This window comes from Sarcophilus harrisii, chromosome 4 (genome assembly GCF_902635505.1).
Source record: "Sarcophilus harrisii chromosome 4, mSarHar1.11, whole genome shotgun sequence".
Lineage (NCBI taxonomy): Eukaryota > Metazoa > Chordata > Mammalia > Dasyuromorphia > Dasyuridae > Sarcophilus > Sarcophilus harrisii.
The window spans coordinates 181,509,478-181,537,017 of NC_045429.1; the positions used below are offsets into that span (position 1 = coordinate 181,509,478).

The 27,540-nt window shown below is 33.2% G+C and overlaps 1 protein-coding gene across 1 annotated transcript in view; it reads right to left on the bottom strand.

Annotated features, from left to right (window-relative positions):
• The window catches only part of SLC35F1 (solute carrier family 35 member F1), a 523,457-nt gene that overhangs the window by 186,860 nt on the left and 309,057 nt on the right, over window positions 1-27,540 (bottom strand). Inside the window, exon 2 of the mRNA XM_003769385.4 lies at window positions 17,277-17,452. Within this exon, the coding sequence (XP_003769433.1) occupies window positions 17,277-17,452 (176 nt within the window). The remainder of the gene's footprint in view (window positions 1-17,276; window positions 17,453-27,540) is intronic.

Sequence of the window (27,540 nt, forward strand, 5' to 3'; positions counted from 1 at the left end):
CTTCAGTCCATTACATGGCCTTATATATTTTTCTATGAAATATTCATTTTCTCAGTTTATTTCTCTATGTACTAGTTCTTGAACCATTTGTTTTCACTCACATGGCAATCCAACTAGTTTAGCTTCATACTTTTGTCTTGTCTATTGTAATAGCATCCTAAATGGTCTCCAGACCATAAGTCATTTCCCATTCCAATCTATCTCATCAAGCTGCCAAAATGATTTTCCTAAAACCATGTTAGGTTTCTATTCAATAAACTTAGTGGCTCCCTATTACATTTAGAATTAAATACTAGCTTTTCTTTGAGGATTTAAAGTTTTTTGTTTTGTTTTGTTTTATAAACTGGTCCCTTCCAATCTTTCTGGTCTTCTTATACAGTACTTTCCCCCATTAAACACTACAATCCATCAATATTGGCCCACTTAATGCCTCTTATACATGATATTCCCTCTCCAGGATCATGACTTTGTATTGAAGCTCCCCCCTTTCTTGAAATGTGCTCCATGCTTATTTACTTTTGCTTCTAAAAATCTTTTGCTTTTTCCAAAAAAAAATTTATTTTGAATTTAAGAAACAATACATTTACATAATATAGAATAGAAAAAGATTATTGAACATTAAACTACAAATGTATAACTTGCTATTCCTTTTAAATATACAATGAAGTTATCATGTAATTTCCTTTTTTTCCTTCCTGCCCTCTACCCACTCTTTACACAGGAGGAATTCACCCTTTGACACCAATATGTATACATATGTAAAATCATTTGGCTTTCTTCATGATTCATTTAAATCATTACCTTTTGTAAGAGATCTTTCCTGTTTTTCTTTAGAAGTTTGTGCCTTCCTTCTAAAACAACTATTATTTACTTGTATTATTTTAAATACACTTAAATATATGTATCTTGCCTTCTCAGGCAAAATTGTAAGCTCTCTGAAAACAAAAAATGTTTCCTTTTTTGTTTTTGTATTTCTAGCACATTTTAGCACAATATTAAGCTCAAAGAAGGTGCTTAAAATGATTTTTGATTGTATGACTGATCTTTAAAAGCAAAGCTTTTGCTTTTTATTAGAAAGAGTGACAACCATAGGAAAAATCTAAAAAACTCTAATTCCCATAATGATAGACTGGAGCAAAAGTTCTCAAATTGTGTTCTAGGAAACTCTGGATATTTGAAAACCTTTTATAGGGTTCATGTGGTCAAATTTCTCATAAGGCCACATGGGGACGTTCTTTCTCAATGGAGTTATAAATATCATGAGTTCTAGGAATGGGTTCCCTTTTTCTAGAAACTCTGAGATAAAAAGATATTGCAACTCAGACAAATAATATTTCAATTACCTGATCTTTCCAAGAGGCACATGCTTCAGTGAGCCCTGCCAAACACAAATGTGGCAATGATCTGTTTTTGTATTAATTCACAATTCATTATCATTAGTGGAACATTCTTTGGCTGTGGAATAATGTGAATGGACTAACTTTTTTAAAAAGTCCTTATAATTAAGGCTCCTATATGCTTCCTTTAATAATCACCAGTCTTTCTTGAATAATGGATGGCTATTAGTAACCATGGATTAAACAAAGGTAACTCTTTCCTCAAGGTGAGGAAAAATATCAGATTTTTCCTTAGGCCAATGCAGGGCTTATAATTAAAGTTCTATTTTTATAGATTTAAAGCAATTATCACATTATCCTTTCCATTCTTTCTTCCTACTCATTATCTGGGCTTTGGAGGCAAGTATAGACAAGGGAAATATGTTTATATGTATGCTTGATTGTGCTTGTATGAGCACGTGTTGTATGTGTGAAAGGGTAAGGGGGTAGCAAAGGAAGAGAAGAAAAACATAATGGCATATAAAAAGAAAGAAAGGCATGAAGCATATTGCAGAATATCCTTCTCATGTCCAAAAATAAGCAATAAGATTAAAGCACTTCAAATACGGACCAGACTACCACAAACCTTTAATTCCTATTACATTAAGTATTATTCTAGATACCCTTCTAACCCTTTTTCTTTTTTCCTTTCTAACTGTGTAGGATCATCAAGAATGGCTGTGGTTGAAGAAAGCATTATAGTATATGGAAAAAAGACCTGGATTCAGAATTTGCCTGTGACACTTACTGATCTCTGATATTTTATCTTGGACCAGTTGCTTAGCTTCCCTAGGCTTCAGTTTCCTTCCCTGTAAAATGAGGGGCTTGGACCAGATTCTTTCTAGCTCTAGTTTTTTTTTTTTAAATAAAACCTTTTTATTTTACAAAATACATGCAAAAATAGTTTTCAACATTCACTCCTTTTTTTTATTAAAGCTTTTTACTTTTCAAAACATATGCATGAATAATTCTCAACATTAGCCCTTGCAAAATCTTGTGTTTCAATTTCCCCCCTTTCCCCACACCTTCCCCTAGATATCAAGTAGTCCAATACATTTAACATTCACTCTTACAAAACCTGGTATTCCAAACTTTTCTTTCTTCTTTCCTCTCTCCTCTCTCCCTAGACAGCAAGTAATCCAATATAGCTTAAATATGTACAATTCTTCTAAACATATTTATACATTTGTTTAAGAAAAATCAAATCCAAAGGGAGAAAAACACAAGAAAGAAAAAAAGTAAACAAGCAACAACACTAAAAACAGATGAAAATACTATGCTTTGATCCACATTTAGTATCCATGGTTTTCTCCGGACATGAACATCGATGACTCTTTCTATCACAAATCTATCAGAATTGCCTTGAATCACCTCATTTTTGAAAAGAGCCAAGTCCATCATAGTTGATCATCACATAATCTTGTTGCTGGGTACAATGTTCTCTAGGGTCTACTTACTTCACTTAGCATCAGTTCATGTAAATCTTTTTGGCTTTTCTGAAATCAGTCTGATTGTCATTTTTTTATAGAGCAATGATACTCCATTACATTCATATACCCTAATTTATTTAGCCATTCCCCAATTGAGGAGCATCTACTCAGTTTCCAGTTATTTGCCACTACAAAAAGCATCACTATTTGCTGCTACAAATATTTTTGGATTTATCCTCTTTAGGATAAAGACCCATTAGAGACATTGATGGATCAAAGGGTCTGCATAGTTAGATATCCCTTGGGAAAAGTTTTAAGATCTCACCAAAAAGAAGAATAGGCTCCTTCCTTTCACACAAATTATTCTAGGAAATTGCTGTTTCACTTTTCTCCCTCCTTAATTTCAACATGACAGTATAATGAAAGATTGTTGAACTTGAAATCAGAAGATCTGTGTATATAAGTTCTGGCTTTATCTCTTAATCCCTGTGGAAAAATTATTTAATCTTTCTAAGCCTCAATCTCTTTATTTTTAAAATGGAGAAAAAATGTTTATGCTAATTTCCTCAATGGATTATTATTGAAAACATCCTTTTATAAGCTATAAGACTTGATTTGAAAATCAATTATTGTTTTACTGGTAGAGGTATACCCCCAATGTGCTATAATAAATAGAACTCTAGTTTTATAGACTGAAAAAAAGGTTCAAATTCCACCTCTGACAACTACTCAGGTGTGTAACCATAGGTCACTTTACCTTTTTGATTTTCAGTTTCTTCCTTCAGAAAATGGGAACAATAATACTTGTATTACTTTTTTCCGAGGGATGTTTTGTAGCTCAAATTAGGAAATCTGTACCAAGCACCTGGCAAACCTGACAGGGTTAAAGAATATCAGCTGTCAGAAACCAGTCCCCAGCTATCTCTTTAGTTTCACCCAAATGCATACTATGCAAAAGTTTAAAAAAACTAAATTAGTTTTAAAAAACTACTTTAACTAAACTAAAAAACCTAAAAATTAATTTAAACTAAAATCTTTGGATCTAGAAATTCTCTTGTAATGGTCCCTAAAGACTCAGTCATCTTCTCTCCCTCTCTCCTTCCTTCCTTTCTTCCTTCCTTCCTTTCTTCCTTCCTTCCTTCCTTCCTTCCTTCCTTTTTCTCTCCCTTCCTTCCCTCTCTCTCTCTCTCTCACATATACTCATTTTTCTATCCCCAATTAACAATCATTTATTTTCTTTTTCTTCCCCAACCCCAGTCCTATACACATTCTTATAAGAATCTATTGCTAGCTTTTTTCAACTAAAAAGAGTGGGAGAAATATTAAAATTATACCTTCTAGTTATAAAGAACTTTAAATTTTGCATATATTTTACATATTTTATTTTATTTGAAGTAGAGAAGGGAGAAACCACCCGGGGGAAGCAACCTGTTTCTCAATGAAATCAGATAAGCATGGTAAATTTAGTTGAAGAAGAAGAAGAAAAAGAAAGAGAAGAAGAAGAAGAGGAGGAAGAAGAAGACAAGGAGAGGAGAATGAGGAGGAGGAAGAGGAGAGGAGGAGGAGAGTTTGAGAAAGGGAGGAGGAGGAGAAGTAGAGGATGAGAAAGAGAAGGAGAAGGAGAAGGAGAGGAGGAGAAAGATAAAGAGGAGGAGAAGGAGAAGGAGGAGGAAGAGGAGGAGGAGGAGGAGGAGGAGCAGGAGGAAGAAAGAAGTAGTAGCAGCAGAGGATCACTAGGACCTAAGGTAAATAGAAGGCAATTCCAACTCTGCAAGAAAGAGGGAGAAAATAGTTGTTTGCTTCATGGGGGTTTTACTGCAAATCTAGTGAGATGCTTGCAACTTTATTTTGTAAGATGGGCGGCTGCTGAGTTCTGATTTAATGAAAACTTAGGGAAAGCAATTCAACTCACTGCAGGGACTGCTTTGTTCTTTCATTATGATTCGTTTTTAATGAGAAAGATGATTGTTCGGATAAACTCTATTCCTCTGAATTTTTACACTAATTACATACAAAGCACCAGTCTGGCAGAACGGGGCTTATCTCCTCCAGGCAATACAGTTATCATCTTGTAACCACCCTTCAAATCTCCCATATGAACATGGGTGCTACGTGCCAGGAATGGGTATTCCTGGGTGCCAGCTCTCTAAATGGATAGATGAATGCAGGAATTAGATTCAGGAATTAACAGTTAACATAGAAACCAGATGAAATAGGATGACCAAAATTCATTCCATGAAAGGGAAGATCAGTTACTATTAAGTATCTGACACAGAGAGTGATGGAAGATTTGTTTTATAAGGAAAGAGTTGCCAGATTTCTTGTGTGGAGCCCAGATGATGTATCTCAAGGCATTACAAAATGCCATAAAAGATAAGAGTCCCATACTAGTGTAAACTTCCTTCACTTTCAGAAGGCATTCTTTGCTCTGAGTGACACTGAATATTGAAGGGGTGAAGATGTTGCTTCTCTAGAAAGGGATTTCTTAAACTTTTTCCACTTGCAAAACTTTTTCATCCAAGAAATTTGACCCTGGGTGTATGGGTATATAAAATAGATATTAAAATCAAACATTAACTGATAATAAATCATAAAGAAATTTATTTTAAGACAACTCTTTAGTACACATATAATTTTACAATGTATTAAAGATGAAAGCAAATTTGCATACTTGAGGTGGGTGTGCTTGTTTATTTTTACATAAAGAATTAAATCTTGGAGGAATATTTGATATCTTTTACTGTTGCCAAATTTTTTGCAACCCCTCGTATTCAGTTACATGATTCCATGCGGAGTCATGACCCAGTTTAAGAAGCTTTGCTCTAGAGAAGTGTATATTTTATTTAAAAAACAAACAGTTGTAAAATATAACAAAATATCTACTTTTAGTTAGATCTGAGTTTAAAATTATATATATTTATCTAGTCCTGTTAACAATGTAGCTTTTTTAGCTTTGACATTGTTTTTTTAAGAATATGAACCCAATTACAGCCATCTCATCAGTTGTTTCATTTAATTATGAATAATATTAAAATATTAATAATAGCAATAACTATAATTATAGCTGACTCACATGGTGCTCAAAGGTTTATGAAGAACTTTACATATAATATACTTATGTGATCCTCACAATAACTTTTCAGGGTAGAAAGTAAAATAGTATTATTTCCATTTTACAGATAAGACAACTGAGGATCAAAGATTTAATTAACTTGTTTAATATGGCTTGTAAGTGGTAGAAATAGGACTTAGTCTTGAATCTTTGATAACCTTGGTGTATAGGAAAGAGCAATGGGTCTAGAATCATTAGATTTGGGTTCAAATCTCAGCATGGCTGTAGATGTTCTTTGTTTGAAAATGCTCAAGTCATTTCATCTCTCTGAGCTTTAATTGCCTCATGTATAAAATGGAAAGGTTGAATTACGTGATCTTCATTATTCCTTCTCATTCCAAAATTCTATGATGCTGACTTGTCTTTTTTTTCCTTCTGCTTCATACTTGCTGATTTTCCCAATTCAATCTTGGGATTAACTGGGCCTTTGGAGAACTGTATTCACTCTTTCAGTAAAACACTACAGTGTATAGTAGATAAAAACAAGGAATGACAGCTCCCCAAAGCACTAATTGGTAATATAATTATATGTATTTTTTTTATCATGTATGTACTGTGGAAGAACCTCAGAACAGCCATTCCACTAAGCTGGACAAATATTACATTTTTTTGAAGTTCTCATAATTTTTATTTTATTTTTTAACATTCTGATAAATCAAAAGAAAACAAGCTTTCAGAAAACAATGCTTTCTTTTTCATATCCTATAAAATATATAATATTTTACAAAAATTATAAATTTATAAAAATTATAAATATAAAAATATATTTTATAAAATACCTGCCATTGTAATTGAATCAGTTTCTATGTTTTAACCAAAGAATGCAAGTTGAAAGCCATTTTCCTTTAGCAGGAAGAGAAAAGTATACAAGTATAAGAAAACATGAAACACTCACTGAGAAACAAATCTCTCTCACCATCCTTCCATAATGATTTGTTAAAATAAACTATCAGTAGGTATTTGATGCTCTCTCCAATGACTTTTTAGTAAACAAAACAAAACAAAACAAAAAAACCATATGCACACGCGCACACATGCGTGTGCATGTGTACAGACAGTTACCTAAGTTAACAGCATTAAGTAGGCTGCCTTTTTTGATAGGGATAGGAATTCTTTTAATAACTGAGGAATTTTATTAATAGATTTTAAAATCAATTGTACTATAATAAAAAAGGTCAGCTGGAGAGTCACTCTAAAAAACTACTGTTTACACACACACACACACACACACACACACGCACACCTGTGTCCAATGGTAGCCATTCTAGGGTAGGAGGGAAGGAAGAGAAAAAGGAAAAAAAAAGAAAGTTACATGATAATTTTATTATATATTTAAAAACTTGCTATTGCAAGTTGTATATAATAGATTTCATATATGTTTCATGTACAATCGTCTTTCTTTCGCCCTCCCTCCCCCATTCTACTATGTTATGGAAATGCTTGTTTTTATTTCTTAAGTTAAGAATAAAATAGAGAAAAATATTTTAAAAAACATACTTGAATGTAACAGCTAATTAGATGGTTGTAATCAGGCTCCCAATCTTTACAAAAACAATGTAAATACTATAATAGCTACATTGTTAAGAGGACTGGATAAATGTATATTTTGTGTCACCTTAAACTCCAATCTAGCCAACAGTAGATATTTTGTAATACTTTACAACTGATTTTAAAAAAATGTCTAGAGAACAGCCCACTGAGGTTGTAAATGTAGTATTATCACTACCATTTTTACAAATGAGGAAGAAGGGATGAAAAATCTAAGTAATTAGCCAAGAGCCAGGTGTAGTAAGTGGCAGAAGTGATATTTGAACTCAGGTTTTCTGATTCCAAGACCAGCCCTCTTTATTCCACATTGGAAACTGTCCAATACATTCCATCTAACACTGAAGACCATTCTTCTTTATGGCAAATCATAGAAGTTTCTAATACATCATAATATTGCCAAGAAAATACAAGGAAATTTTGTGTATCAATGATTATGAATAAAGGTTTTTCATTTCAGGGGAACTTTTAGAGGCTCTAATGAATATTACTTCCTCAGTGTTATATAAGTAACAGTAACATTTTCTTCCACATTCCCACAGGATTGATAATTCATCATTTACACTGGAAAAATGTTTGCTTATTTTGATGACTCTCTAACCTTGGTCTAGATGATGAATTTATTGAAAGTTATCAAAAGGACCTGAAAGTGAGCTGAAATTAGAATACAAGGCTTTCCTCTACTGTAGGGATTCCTCACTTAGGATCCAGAGAATCTTTTAGGAATGTATGAATAGATTTCAGGGGGTCCATAAGGAAAAAATTACATCTTTACTTCATTTACCTCTAACTGAAATTTAGCATTTCCTTAACTTATTTGAAAATAGTACTCTGAAAAGAAGTCCATAAACTTCATTGACTCCCAAAAGACCCCACAACTCAAAAAATTAAGAATCTTTTTTTTTTTTTATTGAGACAAATTCTGGGAATTTTAAATCTGGTGTTTAGTTTTTCCCCCACCCTTACTGTTCTAGGTTCCATTTTTACCTCTTTCCTTTATTTCTCAGAACTTATTTAAATTACACTTTAAGACTAATTGACATTATGACAAGAGATAGAATCACAGAGGCAGATTGATCATCATGGTAATATGAGATCAATGAAAATTATACTCATAAGGCTTTTATTAGAAATCATTAAGATTTGGGAGACATAAGGTTTACATTCATGCCATTGCTCTGTTACTGATGTCTTCTACTTTGATGAGTTCTGGTGTTGTATATTTCGAGTACTATTTAAATGTAAACAGTTTTTATTAGGGAGAAAGTGCTTGAAGGAAACAGAGAAATATCCAATATGATGTAACATAAAATGCTTTAATATGTATATGGATAATGACAATTTAATTATGTCTTCAACCACTCTATAACTCTCTAAAAGATGTTGTTTGAAGCTTTTTAATTAAAAACTTAATAATCACATCAATACAAGAAGCTGTTGTATGATCAGTTACATTAAAATTAGTAATTTAATGCATAACCTATAACAACATATATCAATACTATTTTTGTCATTGAGACAGTTAAGTAGATAAAGCCCTGAGCAGTTAGTCAGGTAGATCTGAGTTGGAAGGCAACCTTAATAACTAACTATGTGATCCTGGGCAAATCATAACTGCTGTCTGCCTCATTTTTTTCAATTGTAAAAATGGGGATGATAATAATAGCACTTATCTCACATGGTTATTGTAAGCATTAAATGAAATAATTATTTATAAATAATTTATCACAATGCTGGTATATAAATTCCTATATAAATGTTATTTTCATTACTATTATTATTATTATTGTTATTGTTATTCTTTTGAAGCCCTAAAAAGATCCATTAGTCATTTATTCTCATTTACTTTCCTCATATGATTATAATCAGTATCTAGGCCATAATTATTCTGCTTTTTTATTTTTAATTTACATGATCTCAGATGTATTTTGATGTGTTCATCATTTATTGATTTTAATTGAGCAATAGTACTTTATTTCCCATATTTTCCTTCATTTTCTCTCATGATTTATTTTGTATAATCTTATGTGATTGATTGGGATCATTTAATAGAAAATTGGATGCTAAGGGTCTCTGGATAGTAGCATTGTTCATTTTTCAGGTTGACTTCATTTGAAAAGAATACTTGCTTCACAGAGTATTTTTCTGGCACATGTTTGTGATAAGAATGGATCTAAAAGGACTGTGAGGTAATAGAAAGGGTCATGGTTCAGAAAGAAGTATGTCAACTGAGCGTGCTAACAAGGAAATTTCTTATATTTCTCACAAATAAACCTCTGCTATTTAACTTTCTTGAAAGACAACTAGTTAGTTCTCAGGCATAGAACTTCTAAGTTGCCTTGATGTAAATCTCCTTAGCTTTCCCCCTCATAAATGAGATGTTAATTAAGTTCCAAATAACAAACATTCAGTAAGCACTTATTCTGTACAAAACACTAAGCTAAACTGAAGATACAATCTTTGAAAAACAACATAGTCTTTTCCTTTTCCCTATGCCATAATGGATCCCTGGCACTGTTATATGATTTCCTGTGCTAACCTAAGGACGGTCCTTCCCATCTGCCTGCAGATGAACCCTCTTGGATTTTCTGAGCATTTACTTCAACATGGCTACAGAATTTTCTTTTCTAAGTTGTTTCTCTGAAAAATTAAAGGATAAGTTCTTTCAAGGCTGGAGCTGTCTAGCTCTTTCTACTTCTTATCCCAGTGCCTAACACTTAATAAATGCTTTATCATTCATGCCTTCATAAGGAGCTTATAATATAATAGGCAAGATACAACATGCTTACAGATAGGTATTAATATAACGTAGTGGAGTAAGTATGATAGTAAGAGCAGAATATTCAGGGAATTTTTTAAAGTGGTAATATTTTTCAGATAGGAAGAACAAAGTAGGAAAATGGGTCGTGGAGGAGGTAATACCTGAAACAGACCATTAAGAAAAGGATTTCAACAAGTTAAAAAAAGTTTAGGGAGTGCATTAAAAACCTGGAGGACAGCTTATGTGGGAGAGTGTGCAGGCTTCCATTTAATAGACATCAACATTCTGATTGAAAATCTTTCTTATTTGGAGTGATAATGCCTGTAGGTCCTCTTTCATTATTGTTTTTGAATACTCATTGGATGAAATTCATTTCTGATTTCTATCAGTATTATTCATTCTTATGGCCTTATCCTTTTTGTGTGTCCTTGTGAAATATGCAATGATTATTTCAATTCTTGTGTTTCAGGAATTTGCTGAGCTAAAAAATACATGTTGCATTCTTAAGATCATTCTCAGTAGGACACTTTTTTATTTTACACTGTAAGAGCTTAGAAAAACGATTTTCATTGAAAAATCAAAACCTAAAGAACTGGTTATAATGAACATTTGTTACTGGTACTTGCATTATTAGGGTGCTGATATTCAATAATGGAAACAATATCCTTTCTAAGATTTCTATGTTGTAATACAGTTGATGGTTTTTTAGTGCATTGTTGCTTTGGTTATTGATCTCCTTTCTTGTTACAGATCTCAGGATCTGACTTGAAAAAGGAAGTCAAAAGAATCAGTGACTGGTTTACTCTATGCAAACTTAATCAGGCATCCTGAACTCAAATAGCAACCTCTTTGCCATTCAGGGAGTCCAATGAGAAGGTGCACATAAAAAGGAGAGGAATAAAGGAAGAGAGAAGGAAGAAAGAAAGAGATGAGGAGGACAGGAGATTAATGAAGGGGAAATATGGGAGGAGTATTTAGGAATATTTTTCATTAGAAGGTTGATCACTAGCTATGATTATCCATGAAACAAAAGTGAGAGTGACTTTGAAATCTGCCAAAAGAAAAACAAAGAATAGCATTGTATGATCAGAAAAGTACTGTATTTGAAGCCATGAGGTTAAAGGTAATGAACACTTAACTGGTTTTATATCAAGTGCTTAAAATAATTTCTCATTTGATGAAACCTAGTATATGATTTGGCTTGAGACTTTGGCTTTTCTACTTACTGTACCTGTAAAAGTAAATTTATCTGAGACTTACTTTTCACATTTGTAAAACAAAGGAGTTGAACTAGATCAGAGTTGGACAAATTATGGTCTGAGTCCGTGAAACTCTATTTTTTTGTTAAAAATGTGAAAACTACTTAAGTCACAGTTTGCTGACTACCTGATTAATGAGGTTGTTTTTAACTATAAATCTTATTCTGCTTTGATTAGTAAATGTTTCCTGCTCACTTTCACCTTCACCTAGGGAGCTGAACAAACAGGCAAATCTATATTATCTCTATATAAAATGTGTTTTATATATGCATAAATATGTATACTATACATCTACAGAAACAAGACTGTATTAAAAATTAACTGAATTGTTTCACTTTTAAAAATATGTGTGTTAACAAACAACACCTAAGGAGATTTCTCTATTGTGATATTTTAAACCATTGATGTCAGATGTTTAAATGGAAAGTTTGAATACCTGTTTTATTCTAGACAAGAAACTTAGACAAGTCATAGTTGATTTAAAAAACATTGTCTTTCCATATCATTAGAAAAGCAAGACCTCCTTAAGAAGTTTTAGTTGCTCCTTATTGCCTTTAAGATTGGTATCCAAAGACTTTCACAATCTGCTTCAAGCTTACTTTTCTAGGCTTAGTGTACATCCTATGTTTGAATCAATCAATCAGTAAACATTTATTAAGCACCTACTATGTGCTACACTCTGTGTTAAGTGCTGGAGATACAAAAATGAGGCAAAAGTGGTCCTTGACCTCAAGGAGCTTAAAAATCTAATGGAGGAGACAATATGAAGACAAACATATGAAAAGCAATATATACAGGATATATCTATATCTATATCTATATCTATATGATATATAGTAAATACTTAATAGAGGGAAGGCATTTGAATTAAGATCATTTGGAGAAGACTTCCTATAGAAAATGAGATTTAATCGGGACTTAAAGGAAACCAGGGTGCCCAGTAATCAGAATATAGGAGAGAAAGCTTTCTAGGCATGAGGGACAAACTGGCTTACTTGCTGTTCTCTAATTATGATATTCCATTTTCTGTCAACATGCTTTTATACAGGCATTTCCTCGCTCCTCATCTCTGTCTCTTGCAAGCTCTTCATCTTTTTAAGGGTCAGTTGAAAGTATCACCCCTACAAAAAGTCTTACCAGATCTCTGCATCTCTTAGCACAAATTACTTTGTATATATTATATATATTTTTATTAGAATTTATGTTTCTCCTTCTCAAGGAACATGGAAGCTTACTGAGGATAGGCAATACTTTAACTTTGTCTTTACATCTCCTATGTCTAATGCACACAGTAGTTAATTTCTTATTGAACTGAATGTGACCTGTTCATTCTTCCTTTTTTTCATGATATCTCTACTTCTAGTGTTTATATACTTTTAGATTCAGCTAGGAATCTCTCTCCTACTCCCTCACCCCTGCCTTCTCTCATCCCCAAAATTCCAAGGGTAAAAATAATCTCTACTAAAAACTATTTATGAGAAGTTTATCCAAGAGTTTGAGAAATTTCAGTTAATGAACTAAGTTGTTAGCAGAGAGGAAAAACCTATTCAAATTAATGCTTATTTGAACTTCATCCAGAGTATCACACTTTCTCCAAATTGCAACCTGAGACTCATCTTGCTCTTCTTAGGGAAAAACATAACACAGTTCCTTTCTGAAGTTGATGCTTTTTCTGGAAAGCTATATTCATCCAATGTTTCTTCATGTGCTGCCAGCTAGGACTCTTGGAATGATAAGCCCATCTGGAGGGAGTCTGAGCCAACATGGCATTAGCCCCTAGCAAAAGAAGGACCAGATATACAACTTATAAGGTAGAAAATTCAGAGCAGATTATTGATAGCAAAGAACCAATCTTAATGGTACATTAACAATGGAGGAAACAAAGCATCAGTATGAAATTGGACTGGAAACAAATGAACACTCATCCAAGATATATTTGGTAGATGAATTTAGTTTAAACTCTTGAATTAAACTTTTGGTGAGATTTCGTCTCTATATCACCATTTGGGCTCTTACATTATAGCTTGCTGTAAACATATACACAACATTAAAAAAGTGATTAGATGAATTTGAAGCTTTGTCTTATTTATAATATATATGTAAATATATGTAATATATGCATACTGCATATGTAATATGCAATATGCATGTAATATACATTGCAATATACATGTAATTGTAATTTTTATATATATAATATGTATTACATGTAACATAATATTGTATATATGTAATATACAGTAATGTATTACATATAATACATATACAAATAATTTATAATATACAATAATGTAAATTGTAACATAATAATGTATACCACATATATAATAATAAGGTATATATAATATATAACATGCATATGTAAGTATATGTGAATATAAATATATGTAAACATACTTATATGTATTTATGTGTAAAATGTAAAACAATATAAAATATGATATAAAATAGAAATATGAAATGTATTAATATAGTATATTTGCATAAATTCTATTTAAATATTTATGTCTATCCTCCTAATTTTCTTTCTACCTGCTAATTTATTTATTATTTTTGTCCATTAATCCTCCTATCCATCCATCCATTTATCTGGCTAATCAGGTTATCCAGATAATTTGTAGAAGTTGGAAGTAGAGAATCTTAAGAATGCTTGTGCTGCTGCTATAGTCACCTCTGAAGAATGTGGATAATATGAAGCCATAAAAGAGGGGTCAGAATAGGAGTATTTGGGAGGCAATAAAAATAAAATAATTCAGTTCAATAAAGATTTTTAATGATTGGGTAGATACATGGTACTAGGGACACAGAGATTTAAGAATGCTACAATCACTGCCTTCAAGAAGTTTACCCTCTTTTTGAGGATGTGGAATAGAATATGTACCAAGATAAGTCTAATATAGGGAAGAACATGATGAGAGTAAAGGAGAAAACTGACAAAGGCACTAGAAATATTTTAGGAGGGAAGGAAGAAAAAGGAGAGGTTTAACTGAGGAGTTGAGACCTTATATGTGCTTTAAATCCTTTAAAAAAAGGATTCTAAAAGTGAGAGATAAGGAGGGAATATGTTTTAGGTATGAAGAAAGTATGGGAACAAAGGAGGGCATAGTTTCAAAGAGACAAAAGTCTATATGTCAGATTCAGGAAGCATCTAATCATACAATATTGGTTGGAACACAGAGTATGTGAAGAAACATATGAGGCAAGACTGGAAAACTGAGTAGATTCCAGCTTAGGTTGATGTCTTGAATCCTGCATGAATTGGACTTAAATGATGAAGAACTGCATTAAGTTATCAGCCTTGGTGTCTCTTACAGAATCATCAAAGTCCAGCGACAAACTAAAGGTCAGGATGACTGGTGATTGTTTGGGATGCATTGGATGACCTTGGCATCTTCAGAGTCTGACCAATCTCTGAGTGTTCCATAGCACCTTCTTCATTAACATCGGAATAAATTTTTTTTCATCTGACCATTCCACCAAGGAAAATCTTCACATGTTTGGGGTAGACATCTCCCTAACTCACCAATGGGTTTCTCTGTCAATTACCCTCAATCTGGTTTAGCCCATATGCTGAGATGATTTTACTAAAGTGGCTATTATGCATGCTAAAGCTCCTTGGAGCCACAAATGCGAGTTGAATAAAGGTGGATACCAAAGGTAGATGATAAATCCTGAAAAGACTTGACAGCTCTCATATCAGAGGTCCTAGTTTTCCCTGAATAACCCATATACCCTATGGTAATGTGGTAGAAGAAATTATCATATGCTAGATGAAAGTTGAAGAGGGCCTGAAATAGGGAGCTGCCCATAGAGAGGAGGCAACAGAAAAGATGGTGCTAAGATAAAATCTGATTAAATGTTTGTGCAACATTCTCCACCATACTGTCCTTTATAGAACACTAATAATTTCCCCCACTTCAAGTGCTTCATGCTTATATCAAGTGATTTTCAAATTGTGTGCATTCCCTCTCTCTTCATTTGTTGAAACCAAGCTATACGTGCTTCACTTTTTTAAGCTTCTCTCATCAACAAATCTCTAATTTGTCCTTAATAATTTTTATTTATATTCATTAACTTCATTCTGTCTTCTCTTTGGTAGAGAATTTAAAACTGAATGTAAGAGGTGACAACCAGTGAGAGGTGATAATGACAAAGCCAATCACAATGACTAATGCAACCAGTGTTGATTCAAAAGGCAAAAAAAAAAAGACTCTCTACTGGCATGTACTTAATTTTTTTTCTTTAAAAAACGTTGAATAAAATTGGATTCATGTGCTTATTTTGTCTCATTTTCCATAAAGCAAAATTTGGTGTTCCCTGAATCATAACAAAAAAATAAATCGGACCACTTAGATACACATATCCAGTATATACACCATGGCGTAGTAGTTAGAGAGCTAGCCTCTGAGGGATGGAGACATGGATTCTAGTCCTATATTTGACACTGACTATTTTATCTTTAGGTAAGACACAATCATTCAGTGCCCCAAGGAAAAGACTGTTAGTTGCAAAATAGTTGTAGAGCTATATCTGTAGAAAAAGTTTCTTTATTGAGAATTTCTGATAAAAGGTACAGGCAGACTATGACCTTCTAGTCAAATCTGACACACCAGCCTGTTCTTATATGTCCAAGAACTAAGAATGTCTTTTATATCATTGTTGTTCAGTCATGTCCAACTTTGTAACCCCTTTTGGGGTTTTCTTGGCAATGTTATGGAGTGATTTGCCATTTCTTCCTCCAGCTCATTTTACAGATGAGGAAATAAAGGTAAACAGGGTGAAATGATTTACCCAGCATCTAACATCTAGTAAATATCTGCTGCAGAAAATGAGTCTTCCTGACTCCAGAATTTGACACTCCATGTACTGTGCCACTCAATTCTAGCTAATTTCACAATCTAAAAAAATTAAAATGTTTAATTATTAAATATTAATTTTTTTTCATTTAAAAAAGTTTAAAAAGCAAAAACCATTCTTAGTTCATGAGCTGAACAAAGACAAAATTAAATCATATATATCCCACAAAAAAGTGGGATAGATTTGGCTAGCAGGTTGCAGTTTCCTGACTGCTATACTACAGCAGTAAAATCCCACTTCTATTCCTCCCCTAACAAAATTAAATACCACCCCCCAAATTCATACATGTGCATACAGATACATACACAAATAGATGCTAAACATAATAATTTATAATTTACTTAGAGGCATAACTGTAAAACAATATACGTTATCATGTACATGTCTCAATTTATTTTTAAAACATTTATTTAGTTGCCTTAAAACAAATTTTTGCTGATGATCGCTTTTATAATGTCAATGGAAACCACTGGAAACCATGCAATTTCCTAGTAGATCACAAGTTCCCCTGAATGAAGAGATATGGTTAGGACAGGTGTTTTGTGTCTCCTTATTTGTATACAAATTCAAACAAATTTGTATACAAATATTTGCCCAGGCATATCAATGAGAACTTCCACTAAGAATCAGGAAGAAGCATTAGGAATATTTAAAGAATCATAGAGTGAGTGATATTACAATTCAGCTTACTCATGCTTTTCTTCCCTCTGCTGAATCCTCAATATTCATGCTCTATTATGATTTATTCATTTAGTTTGCTGCATCATCACAAAATGAGAAAAGAAAGAAATTGGGACTCTGACTTGTTCTGCTGATATTCAAAGTAATAATGTGACAGGACAGGAATACCTTAACCCTTATCATCAATTCTAGCTATTTCTTAAAATGTAACCCAGCTAATGCCCATGACTTATGACCCCCAAATTATCAACTTACCTTGTCTGACAGCTAGTGTTGTAGTGTAGACCAAGAAGAGGAGGATGTAATTAAGGAAACTCTGAAAGACTGGAGTGTTGGCGTGAAAATCATCAGACAGGTACTTGCTGGTTAGACCAATGCCACAGATAAGAAGGGATAACACCTGTCCAAGGGCCACAGAGATCATCATCTCTCTGAGGGAAAGGAGAAATACAAAAGAAGTTAGTGGTCAGCTAACACAGGAGGGAGGAAGTTCTCATCATCTTCTAAACAAATAGAATTCAAGTAAAATTGGGGAATTGTCCAGGATCTTTTGAAATAAGAGAAACTATCAAGTTCTTTGGTGCTATTTTTTGTTCCAGTAACATCATGGCAGATGCAAGGAAATAAAATATTTGCTATAGATTCAATTCAGCAAACACTAAAGGATTTAACATATGTATGGTACGATGCCAGTTGCTGAGGATACAAAGACTTAAATGAAATTATGCTTGCTATTATAGAACTTACCTACTAAGGAAGAGAGCTATAGTGATAGCAAATAAAGCAAATAAACAGCATAAAAGGAAAACCAAGGAAAGAAAACAGTTGGATAAAAATTTACAATGAACACATACCTGCTTAGATAGATACCAGAAAATCCAAAGGGCTCAAAATTATTACCATAATTTGGGTGCCAGGAGTTACACTGATGTAGTTAAAATGTTTTTGTTGCCTACTTAGCATTCCACTTTTAAGGCATCACATCACAAAATTATTGTTATCTTTATAAGAAATTCCATGACTGAAGGGAATTTTTAAAAATGTAAAGTGGATATGCTATTAACTTCTATTAGGTATATTGGTTCACATATATATTTACTGATCCCAGAAGTCTTTATAGCTTAAGTCATAGTCAAGAAGTTATGTCTAAAAGAGACAAAAGGAATGCTAGACCAGCAAAGAAATAAAGATGTGGTTACAAATCTTTTCTCAGACACTAGTCTTGTGGCTCTGAGAAAGATGCTTGCCCTTTATGGGCCTCAGTTTCTACATCTATAAAGTGAGAGGAGATAGACTGATAGCTTCTAAGGTCATAAGGTTCCTTCCAGTTTGCATTCTAAAATCATAATCATATATCAATCCATATTTAATACCATTTATAGGTTCCTATGAAACCTTATTACATAAATGAGTTGTGATTTTAGAATATTAATATTAAAATTTTAGAATATTAAGAATATAAAGATCCTTCTCAAAGAGTCTTCTTGACTTCTGGTGTCATTTTCACCCTAGTAGCCCAGATATAGTCAACTCAGTCTGTAAAATCTCGAATACTAACATTGTGACATTTTACTGTGACCTGAGCAAAAGTGAATGACAATATGAAGATTTTTTTTTAACTCAGAGACCTGAAGTCTAGATTCCTTTTCTAGTTTTGGGGTGGCAGGGTCAGGTTATAGAGGGTCCTGACTATCAGAATAAAATATTTGAACTTAGTTTAATGGGCAAAGGGGAGCTAGTAAAGGTTTTTACATAAAATATAACAATAACGGATCAAATACACTTAAAGGAAATGCACAGGAAAGATAAATGGTACAAACAATTAGGAAGGCTACTAAGCCAGACAGTTAATTGGTATCTTACTCTGAGACTCAAATGCAAAGTGCAGAAGAACTGGGTTCAAATTTTTCCTTAGACATTTACCAGTAGGGTGATTCTGTATAAATAATTTATTTAAGCCTTTTATAGCCTGATTCCTCAAGTATAAATTGAGAAAAATAATACTACCTATCTCATTATGTTGCTGTAAGCATCAAATGAAAAAAACAAAACAAAATAAAACACAGATGTAAAGAACTTTGCAAATCTTAAAGATAATAATAAAGACTATAAGAACAATCCTTATAATTTGTAATTCAAGGATACAGTACTAATTATGGTGTTGAATAAAGTCACTGGAAGTGAGAATGTAAAATGAGTATAAAAAGAATCTTTGCTACAGTGACAGGAATAAAGATTGTCCTCTTTAGAAAAGGAATGAGTTATAAAGGCATTTTAAGGGAAAAGTCAACAAAACTTTTGTACCTGTTTAAGTGTGGGGAGGAGAGTGAGAAGGCAAAGATTACATGAAGCTAGTAAAACTAGATAATTGGGGGGAAAGTCAGAAAAAAGCAGTCAGAAGGAAAGGTGAGGATAAGCAGAGTTGGAAGATCAAAGATTACTTTTAGATATGATTTGCTGCTGGTGGAATAGTCAAGTTGAAAGTTTTAGCAACGAGGACATGTGGGAGAAGGCTGGAAGAATATAGATATGGGGCTTGTTCACATAGAGATGATAGTTGTTAAGAATAGATATAATAGCTGTGGTATTAAATAAGATATCCAATGGAGATATTGGAGTAAGAGAGATGTCAGAAGATAGGATCAAGAAGAGATCAGAAAGGGAGCAAATGAAGAAGGGGTGGAGAACTAGATAGAAAAATCTGGGAAGAAAGCTTTTCTAGAAGCATGGGATGGCCAACAGTCACATACTGATAATAAGTCATGGGGGATTGTGGTGGTTTTCCTGGGAAGGCAGCCTTAGTCTCAGTTGCAATAAATAATTATTCCAAAATCACAGCCAGCTGGTAAAAATGCAAACTTTTATTTTTTCCTTACAAATTAGCCCGGTTAGTTGATGCCTATCTCACTGCCTGGCTCCAAGAGATCTTGTAGTTTTGTCCTTGGCTGCTTTCTTCAGCCTCCAGTCAGCTCCGATTCGTGGCTTTTCAAACTCCAGTCTGAGGCGAGTAGTCTTTTCTTTCAGAGTGTTCTGTCTCAGAGCCCTGTTGATGTTCCGGAGAAAATTCCTTTTCGCTCCAAGAGCTTCCTTCATTTATGTGATCTCCCAAAGGTTAACTCCGCCTTTGAATCTCATAACAACTCTTGGAGGTGGGTGTTATTATTCCTATTTTACAGATGAGGAAACTGAAGTAAAAATCTTAAGAAACTTGCCCAGTATCACATAGCTAGTGAGTGTCCAAAGCTGGGTTTAAATTCAGGTCATTTTGATGCTAGGTTCAGTGCTCTATCTACTGCCCCTCCTATATACATGTAGCACCCTCATCATAGGGGTTTATTGTTAGATTCAAAAGAGAAAATGTATAAAAGACCCCAAAAATTTCATATAAATATCAGTTCATAATCATTATTATGATGACCAATTGTTAAAGCAGAGTATGGAGGACATTACAGATAGTGGGAATACTAGGAACAAACATCCAGCGCAGGAGTATATGAAATCTTTTCAGGGGGAAGGAAAGCAAAAAAATCAAATGAATTTTTTGTAGGTACAAAACATCAACTTAAAGAAGGTTACAGACAACCTTTAATTCCGATCAGTCTTTCATATGTTACCCAAATATGTGAAAAATTAGTGATTTGGTCAGGATATGGGAAATCTATATGCCAACATCAATTGCAACTCTTTTATGACTTAATAGAGAACTCTTAGGAAGTTGCCTCTAAACTGCGGAAAGAGTGTTGATCTATGCTGCTGGTGGAGGAAGCTTCTTTATGAGAAATACATTATAAAGTAATGAAATCACACATCTACATCCTAACATTTTAGCACATTAAGTTAAAATACTAATAAAATCCCTATGATTTCACGTATTGTATTGAACAAAAGCATAAGTACAAGAATGAGGTAACACTGGGTAAGCAAAGTGCTTTTTTTATAGATGGTGGTTACTTCCTAATTGGTGTGGGCACTAACTTGTTCAATGCACTTTAAAACTAAAACCAAAAAAAATCTTCCAGTCACAAATAATTTGCTGTCAAATTGAGCTGGCAAAGAGATAAGACTTTGCTTTGCCAAAAAGACCATCTGCCCTCCCAACCACAGTAAAAAGGGATACTTTCCTCTTGGCCTGGATGATGGATTCCCAGAAATATAATGGAAGAGATGGGGTAAAGATGGCCCTAAGAAGTCATGCAGCCTGTCTCATTTAGAAATACTCTTCTTGAGGTCTCTACCTCTGTCCCTTTAACAACTGGGAAACCACAAGTCTCTTCTTGGATCCTCAGTCAAACCAAATCTTCTATATTCAATTTTCTGTTTTTAATTAGTGACCATGTCATTCAATTGTGATTGGTGTAATTTGATAGCGAATACAAATTAAGGGTTTATCTGCCTTGTAAAGAACATAATGCATAAAACAGGAAGAGAAGCAGAAAGCTGTTTATTAGAGTTTTTCTTTCCTTTCAAAGTCCACCATGTTTTAGAAATCTCTCCACTGTAGCCACTGTCAATTCTCCAACTGATTCTCCAGCCTCTGTAGCCCGTGGGAGAAGCATCTAATATGTTTTGTTGTTCTTATTTTCTCTTGGTCTTCTCCTCTCCTCTCAGCTAAATCAATCCCCTTTAGAACTTATAAAAATCTATTTCAGTTTAGCCAAATATGTTGGCAGTCTTTTGGATATTATGTCATAAGAGCTCTGATAATAGAATATTCCTTATTTGGGGGGATCAGAATCACATTCAGGAGATGGACCTGTGAGCAACCCCTTATCAACTTAGAGTGCATTAAAAATAGGAGATATTACAAAACTCCAAAGAAATGGAGATTTGAGAGATTAGCGCATGTGCATGTTGTCCATACATACACACATACACATAGACACACACATATGTGTGCATATATACGTGCATGTATATATAATAGGTAAATTCAAGATACATTCTAGACCTTAGTAAATGTGAATGTCCTACACTGTTTTGTGTGAAAATATGACAAAAATGAATATATACCAGTGTAGATCATTTTCTTCACAATCTATTACAAAGCATCTTTCTAGCACTTAACTAGCTATCTAGAACAGTGCTGGCTGATTTGGGACTATAAATGAAATATGAAAGCTAGTAGCTGCCCACATAGAAATATTATGTGATTTCTACCATGATTTTTACTCATGTTGATCATGTTCAAGTGTAGAAAACCAAATTAGTAAATGTGATAAAAACTAAAAATGAAAGGACATCTGACCGAAGCATGAGGTAAAATAAGTTGATAACAAATATGAACAAGGAATAAGGAAATATTTAATAATAAGGAAAATTTAGGGACAGAAAACAGGGGGCATTGGAACCTGCAATGCTATTAGTGTTATCTTATAATAGGTTATCATTCATTCCACATCGTTTCCAACTCTGACACACTGCTTTCATGCAAGCATTCAATTACACAAGGCTCCAGGAAAACCTGGGTCAAAATCCAACTTGGGATAATTACTCTTTGTTATAACTATAGGTAAGTCCATTTCATCTCCCTAATTCTAATTTTTTTCATCTGCAAAATGGAAAGAATATTATTCACATCATATATATAGTCCTTTGCATATTAAGCTTTCTGAGAGTGAGGATTATTTGCTTTTCTTGCTATTCCTAGTTCTTAATACATATAGTATCTGGCACATATTCCATTCTTAATAAATGCCTGTTGACTGACTGACTGTTCCATCTCACAGAGTTATTGTGAGGCTTAAACGGAATAATGTATATAAAGCATTTTTTGCAAACTTAAAGCACTATTATAAAATCTTATTTTTATTTAATTCTCTTCATTTTTATGGGATTCACATAGATATGATGCTAGGATAAGTTATTTATTAATCTGATATTTAAAATTTTTTCATTTATATTAACTCTTCCAACAGATGTCTAAAAAATACATTTTGTGATTGAACTAAAATATTAGGATATAAGTTCCTGCTGTCTAGGATGTTCACTGAGAGAAGCTTTGGTACAACTGTCCAACAATAGGACAATAGGTACCATATTCTATTTCCCATATAATTTTTATCTCCTCTGTGAGGTCTACATATCTTAAAACTTGTTTCACATACTTTAAAGATAGATTATTTGGTAAAATGGTATGTTTTGTGAACATTGTTCTTCAGCTTTCAGTGATCAGTTTTATGTCTGGATATTAAAAGAAATAGTTTGATCCATGATAATGATCCAGTTTGGATAAAATTTATTGACTGGTTTCTCCAGGATATTATGAGGCATTTATTTGTAATTTGGAGATTTGTTATTTTTCAGTCCATAAAATACAGAGAGCTTCTGATTTATAATTCCAGTCACCAGATCATGTCTTACTAGGGATTTGGTAGGTACAATTTAAAAATATAATTTGCATAGCTTATGCTCCTGCAGGTGCTACAGCCCTAATTACTGCAAATCCAGAAAAAAATTTCTTATCACCCAAGTCTTTGGCACTGTCAAATGGTTCAACATAAGAAATTGATGTGATCTTATTAGTGGAAATGGCATTAAAGATGAAGCATTACCATCTGCTTTGTTCTTGCATCCTAAGGATCACAGAACCTTTCCATCTGACTTGCTGCCTGAGATCCTTGAAAACAGGGATTGTCTTTTCTGTTTTCTTAGTGCTTAGCAATGTGTTGCACTTAAACACACTTAATATATATATTTTTTCATCTTTCATCCTTGTATAAGGAAATTAAGTTCAGATTCTTTAAGGACAATTAAGTTCTGATAGTGATGACCTGGTCCTGAATTACCATCAAAATTCCTCCTTTTCCAAAAACAAATTATTATGACTCAGCTATTTGTTCAATTCTTTGGTGTCATCACATTGTTGGCTGATTTCATACAGTTATTGTCCATGGAAGTCTTTTTTTATTCCATTCTTGTATCTCAGTCATTTCATAGATTGCCTCTGCAGGAAAAACTCTTTTGAGTACATTAGAATAACAAATAGTATATAACTGTCATAAGACTTTAATATTGTTTGGTAAAGAAATGCCTACTTATTCCAAAAGTATTTCTGGAGACTTTGGACTTTTTATCTTTCACTTTAAGAAATATCAATCCTGTTTTCAAATTTTGGTGAGGAAGTATTAATCTTTCTGTAATTGCTTAGGGTGATGAGCTTTGTGTTTTGTTAATGTTGTATAGATTTTTTTTGTCCAAATCTGTTATGAACCATTTTGTAATCCTAAAAGCATGCATTGCACTCAGTATTGTTTAGGTTTGACTTCAAAATATATATCTCTCATAGTTTTCTCCTTGATATCTTTATGTTAATGTGTCTTCATGCTTATTATAATTGCTATTTTTATTTTTATAAATTCTAAGATATATTAGATTCTACAGTATATTAAGACCTTGAAGGATTATAAAGAAGGTATCTTTGAAGGTTCTAAAAACACAACCCTTGCTCTCAGGGACATTACAATTCTGAAGATATCTCTCTTTCTCTCTCTCCCTCTCTCCCTCCCTCCCTCCCTCCCTCTCTCCCTCTCTCCCTCTCTCCCTTTCTCTCTCTCTCTCTCTCACACACACACACACACACACACACATACACACATACACACACAGTTGACTACCAATACAAGTTTCATCAATTTCTATGGTCAAAACTTGTCATCTAACTATGAGTTGTTGGAAGGCCAATACATTTTGCTAGTGAGAGGATTCATAGAGAAAGTGACACAATGTGAGTCCTAAATAGAAAGCTGATGAGAAGAGGAGGATATTCTAGATGGTGGATATGACGTGAGCAAATACATGCTATCAAAGAGTAGAATCCACTCAAAGGAAAATAAACACATCTTTCTAGCTTTAGTGAAGGGCTCATATTGGGAGGTAGTGAAAAAACAGTAAAAATTAAAGCTAGAAATGTAGGTGGAGACCCTATGATAAAGGGCTTTCAATGCAAGCCCAAAGAGGTCATGCTTTATTCTACAGATAAAGGAGTGCATTGAAAACTTTTAATGAACAATGAAATCAAAGTAATATTTTTTGGAAGATGAATCTGGTAGTTCTAAGGATGAATTTATCTCCCAGGCTGAATTGTATAGAGTAAAAGTCTAGTTATTAATTTCGTACTTCTTGTATAGCATATAGTAGAAACTGCTATTGATAAAAAAAGGAATATGAAAAGGAAAATGAAAAAAGGAAATGAAATGGTACCCTAAATATATGGATCACAAATTCACAAAGGAATATCACTCTCTACTGATGATCCTTGGTCTCTAATTCTGCCAGTCCACTACCACAATAGATATGGTATTGTATATTTTTTTCAGTATAAAAAAGCAATTCACAAATTGCTCTTACCTCCTTTATGCTAATACTCAGCATTCGAGTATATCGATCATACTCTTAACTCCTTTATGCTAAATACTCAGCAACACACTGCTAAAATGATAGGAATGACTGTTAGTAAAAGTGTACCTGCTTGACTAGCTTTTTTAATTTTCTTGGGACTAGTCTCCCTTTCTGTGCCAATGGGAAGATTTTCTCAAAGTATTAGCTCTAAGTCTTGACAACTGAATGAACTTCTGCATAATAGTTTTTTAATATGTCATCATTCTGAATTATAGATGAACAGCTCTGCCAAAGCATCTTCATTCTGCTGTGCAGTCCCAGGAAGACACTATTAGCCCTGAGGAATTTGGATAAATATCAATCTGGTAGGTTGTAATGAATTTAATTTCATAAAAGTCAGCAAGATTTAAAATAGTCTTTCTTGAAATAGTCCTTCTTGAATTTGTGGGATTCCGTCATTTAAAAGTTAATCCGTTGATATCTAAGAGATGTTTTATTTATTAGAGGTGATAATGTGCATGGGTTTAATTAGATTTTTTAAAAAATAAAATTGTCTATTTTGTCACCAAGATAATCCACTTCAAGAAATTTAGCCTTTCACTATTCCAGTCTTCTAGAATTAATACATTGGGATACAGCTTAGATGACCAGATTTGTGCCAAGGTGCTAAAATCTGGAGGACTCTGACAGTATTAATATTCCTTCAGCAAATTAAAACAATTGAGTTTGGCACCTAACTAGCAAGAATACTTAGTTAAGAGAGATAACTATAGTGGTACAGTGGATAAATTGTTGGACTTGTAGTCTGGAAGACTTGAATTCAAATACTAATGTGTGGCACATAGTAGTAATTTAATAAAAGCTTGTTCCCTATAGTTGACCCCATTTTCTATTTTGTCAAGCCCAATTTCCTTTTTTCCTAGCTTAATAGTATTTTATTTTTCCAATTATATGTAAAGATAGTTTTCAATATTCACTTTTATAAGATTTTTGCGCTCCAATTTTTTTTCTCTCTCCCTTCCTTTCCTCTCCAAGACAGCAGGCAATCTAATACAGATTATATATGTACAATCATTTAAAATATGTTTCCATATTAATCATGTTGAAAAAAATCAAAACAAAAGGAAAAAACCATGAGGAAGAAAAAACAAAAAAGTGAAAATAATGTGATTTAATCTGCATTCAATTTCCATAGTTCTTTCTCAATATATGGATAGAATTTTCCATCACAAATCTATTAGAATTGTCTTGGATCACTACATTGCTGAGAAGAGCTAAGTCTGTCACAGTTGATCATCACATAATCTTGCTGTTACTGTATATATAGTGTTGCCTGGTTCTGCTCACTTCACTGAGCATCAATTCATGTAAAATTTTCCAGGGTTTTCTGAAATCATCAAGTTTCATTTCTCAGTTAAACTCAAAAATAAGATCTCTTCTAGGCTCAATAAGGTTAAAAGTGCAGTTGAAAGTGAATGATATAGTATTACACATACAGCTGGCCCCTAAGAATCTACTTGCAACCACTTTAACCAGGGACATCTATTTATAGTCGGTAAACATTGACCAGCTTAAGCTGATAATTTTTCTACCTTTGTTTCTCTTTATACAATCAGGGAAACTCTGATATCTCCTAGGTGGAATGATTTGTTGGAGATAAAATTGGTTGGTTCTGGCCTACCAGCCAAGATTACAGGAGGCAGATGAATTCCATAAAACAATTAATTTCCCTTAATTGTTCACACCTGAATAATTCACACCTGAAGGCCAATCCACTTTTCCCAGCTGTAGCCAATTGTAACATTCCCCAACCAACCAGAATTCTCCTTTGCTGCATATAAATAAAAAATGTCTTTCTCTTTTCATGGGATTGCTGATTTTACAGAGTAGGCTAACCTGACCTATTTTGTCAGTTATATGCATCACTGTTAATCAACTAAATATGTTTGCAGAATTACCTATGTTTCTCTTTTATTGCATTATCTCACAGAAGATCTCACAGAAACTATCTCACAGAAGATGTGGGGATCAAATAAAATGACAAGTGCTTTGCTAGCCTTAAAACACTACATAAATGCTGCCTATTAAAAATGATAATAAAATAGGAAGGAATAATACAATAATACAAATAATAAATGAAACAGAAAGGAAGAAATGTAATATTTATGCTTTCATAATCATC